Source organism: Sardina pilchardus, chromosome 22 (assembly GCF_963854185.1).
Source record: "Sardina pilchardus chromosome 22, fSarPil1.1, whole genome shotgun sequence".
Lineage (NCBI taxonomy): Eukaryota > Metazoa > Chordata > Actinopteri > Clupeiformes > Clupeidae > Sardina > Sardina pilchardus.
In genome coordinates this window covers 20556300-20559987 of record NC_085015.1, presented here as the reverse complement: position 1 = coordinate 20559987, position 3688 = coordinate 20556300, and the positions used below count along the sequence as shown (strand labels likewise).

The 3688-nt window shown below is 51.6% G+C and overlaps 1 protein-coding gene across 1 annotated transcript in view; it reads left to right on the top strand.

Moving 5' to 3' along the window:
* Positions 1-3119, top strand: part of LOC134069682 (potassium voltage-gated channel subfamily H member 4-like) — a 59560-nt gene extending 56441 nt beyond the window's left edge. The window contains exons 16-17 of the mRNA XM_062525711.1: positions 686-1031; positions 2113-3119. Coding sequence (XP_062381695.1) covers positions 686-1031; positions 2113-3119 — 1353 coding nt within the window. The remainder of the gene's footprint in view (positions 1-685; positions 1032-2112) is intronic.
* Positions 3120-3688: the final 569 nt, after the last annotated feature.

The following is a 3688-nucleotide window of genomic DNA, read 5'->3' as shown; positions in this document are numbered from 1 at the left end:
TTCCTAGCGCTGAAGCTGAAGTCAGAATCTGAATGTACCATATACTGTAGCATATCAACATACAGTGTTTCCTAAAATACAGTATGTAAAGATGCTGGGGATATACTTGTCAAAATAATTATCTCTGACTATATTATTATATTATTAATATTCTGTATTACACATCTGCATAATACACATATTTTGAATATACTGTATGAGGAGTTGAGATGCAAACCCATCCGTCTGACAATTTGTTTTTTTATCAGGCTCCTATAGGTGTTTGCCTACAAATTGATGTTTGGGACCAGAAACAGTGGTATTGAGTGGGTTTTTAAGAGGACGTATACTATGTGTGGAGAGCGTTCACTCACCATCATTATCTCATTTTTGACAGAGATGGCATCTTTGGCATCTGCATCATTCCAAACATTTTTTCAGAATACCCTTAAACTGCCTTACAAGGATACTTTTGACCATGTTTTTTATAGATTCCATAAATTGCCCTTTTGCCCTCATAACTATTATGTTCTGAAATGTTTTGTGTGATTGTACTTGTGCATCCTGCCCCATGATTGCAGTAGAGATAATAACTAAACGTATTATACATTCTAAAGTTTTAACTAAAGTCTGTTATTGATTCTGTGAATGTGTTCTGAATACAGTGCTCTTGACCCCTCCTCCTTCCTCTCTCTATGCTGTGTAGATGGGCACGCTGAACCAGGAAGTGTCCCAGCTCACCAAGGACCTGCACCACATGATGCACCTCCTCCAGACGCAGATGACCGTGCACCATTACAGCGCCGCGCTGCCCTCCTACCCGTACGGCGTGCACGTGGCACCCAACGCAGTGCCCGGCGGCGGCGGTGCCAACCTGGCCTACGGCGTCTGTCCCAGCATGCACCTGCACCCGGAGCACCATGCGTCCGACCTGCATCTCCACCACGAGCACCCGTTGGCAGGGGGCATGGAGCTTCATGCTGCCCACCTCCATGGGCATGGGGCAGCGGACGGCATCAGGCATCTGGGCGCCAGCGCCTGGAGCATGCAGGGTGAGAGGAAAGCTGTGTGTGGGGCAAGGAATACGTGTGTGTGTGTGTGTGTGTGTGTGTGTGAGATATGGATGTGTGAGGGAGAGAGATATATAGACAGAGAGAGAGAGAGAGAGAGAGAGAGAGAGAGTATGTATGTATGTATGTACGTATGTGAGATGTGAGTGTGTGTGGTGTGTGATATGTTTGTGTGTATGAGGGGGAGGGAGAGTGAGTGTTAGAGGAGATGTGTGCTAATGTATACAGTATATGTGTGAATCAGTCTATGTGAGTGTGTGTGTGTGCGTGTGCATGTGTCTGTGTGTGTGTCTGTGTGTGTGTTAAAGGTTAATTGTGTGCGTTAGAGTGTGTGAGTCAGTGTATGCATGTCCGTGTGTGTGTATAGAGAGGAAGTGTGTGTGTATATCTTCTGAATGTCACTGAACCGCACCTGGCCCTGCACTGGCCCTGCACTGGCCTCGGTCCTCCACACTTCTTGAGGTAATTAAGAGAGAATCATTGCTGTCTGACGCGCCGGTAGTCTTACAGACAGTCTAAATATGGGTAGCGCCTGAGCTGAACTCCGGGCTGTTTTGTTGACACTAATTGCATGGCGCTCAGGAGCTCCTCAATAGACAGTGTACTTTATCTGCTCTTAGATCTCTTCAAAAGCCGGGACACACTTCCTGACTCTTTCCTGATCTTACTTTTGCCGCACTTGTTGGTTCAGTACTAGCAAGCTTTCTGACGGTTGAGAAATTCATGATATTAAGATATGCTGGCAACACTTTACTGGAATGCTCTCCAGTAGACTCTGTGCAGATGCTCAGCGTGTAAACAGTCTGTTGATTAATTTATGGTTAAGGTTAAGATTAGGGGTTGGGGTTGGTTGACGTAGATATTAATATTTCAACAACAGCTTTAGAAAGAAGACTGAACTTGAATTTCAACAAACCACCTGTGTACAGTCTCTATTGACTATCCAAATGAAGAGTTATCAAAACAGGTACACATATGTACAGTATATGTAACATACGTAGACATTAACATAAACAGCAAACATGAAACTCTAAAAGTGGATCTTGATTCTCTCTCCTCATAGGTGCGTCTTCTGCAGGCCTGAACCAATCGGGAGACGGGTCCTTTCATCCTTCTGATCAGGCACATCCCCAGCCACCCTCCAGCCCTGGAGCGGGGTCCTGTTTCCCCGGTGGTCCCTGCCCACCCTCCTGCAGCTGCGTCTCCTCCCACACGGGGCACCATCAGCACCATCCGCTCTCGCCGTCCTCCCTCCTCACCATCGCCCCAGGCTTCCTGGGCTCCGCCCCAGGACAGGTGCCTCTCGCTGGGCTTGAGGACGCAGGCCTGGCCCTCGGAGAGACCGCCTCCGGTGGCGGCGGCGGCGGTGGTTCTTTAGCCAGTATCAGCCAATCGCAGCCCAGCCTGTGCACGCAGCCCGCCCTCCACCAGCACCACCACCACCGCGGCCCGGACTTCTCCAACCTGCTGTCCAGCGCGCCCACGTCCACGCACTCTCTGGTGACGGCGGCCCCGTACCCCCCGCACTTCTACGTCCCCGCCGCCGCCGCCGCCGAGCCTGCCTTACCCCCCCTGGCGCCCCCCCACAGTGGCCTGAGCCTGGACTCGTCCGTCGTCGTCGTCGCCGTCGTGCCCCCTCCCCCGCTGCCCCCGCCGTCCTCCTCCTCGTCCCGCCGCTGCAGCCCGGACACCACCGGCCTCCTGGACGGGGTCAGCGCGGAGGACGGCTTCTGTCTGGTGGAGAGGTGTCCGTCGTCGCCCCCGCCGCCGCCGCTGACCTCCCGCTCGCCCTCGTCCTCGCCGCCCCCGCCGAGCTCCTCCGTGGCCAGGCAGCCGTCGGTGTCGTCGCTGGGCTCCAGCCCGCTGCGGCCGCTGGCGCTGCCCCTGGGGGACTCGTCGGCGGTGGGCCACACCAGCCTGGAGTGCCTGCTGGGGGAGCAGGGCTCCATGGAGAGCCGGGACAGCGAGCAGTCGGGGGGCTCGCGGCGCTCCAGCGTCGGGCCGCAGTCCTCCTCGCAGAGCCAGACTCAGAGCTCCGAGGCGTCCTGGTCCCTGGATCTCATGGACTGAGGTGGTCGGGGGGAAAAAAAACAGTAAGGGGGACGGTACTGGGGTCAAAGGTCAAATGTCAGAGTTGAATAGGTCAAAAGGTCACGAGTTGTGGGCCAAATAGCACAGTAGCCTCAGGGGCCAGACTTGGAAGCTTGGAGACATCCAAGAGCACGGACCGGACGGACTGACGTTTTTAAAGACCTTGATGTGAAAGGTCAAAGAGGTCAAATTTCAGAAAGACCCAGGAAGAAGGAAATGTAGCATGTGTGATCCACAGGACAGGTTCCATGATTTGTTTGCAGTGAATTATTGTTTTAAGAGTGTTATTTATTTATTGATTGATTTTATTTATACATTTATTTATTTATTTATTTATTTTAGTTACACACTTGTGTGTTTGTTGCTTTGTTTCCATATCATGGAACCAGGGGTGTTTGACGTTGACCTTACTCTGACAACTCTTCTATGCAATCCGCATGTTTAGTGTGCATTATGGGAATTCTGTTTGTAATATCATCTCTCAGTATCTCACAGTGACGAAGCCTTTAATTCCAGATGATTTGCAGTAGCTGTAGCACATAGAGTTT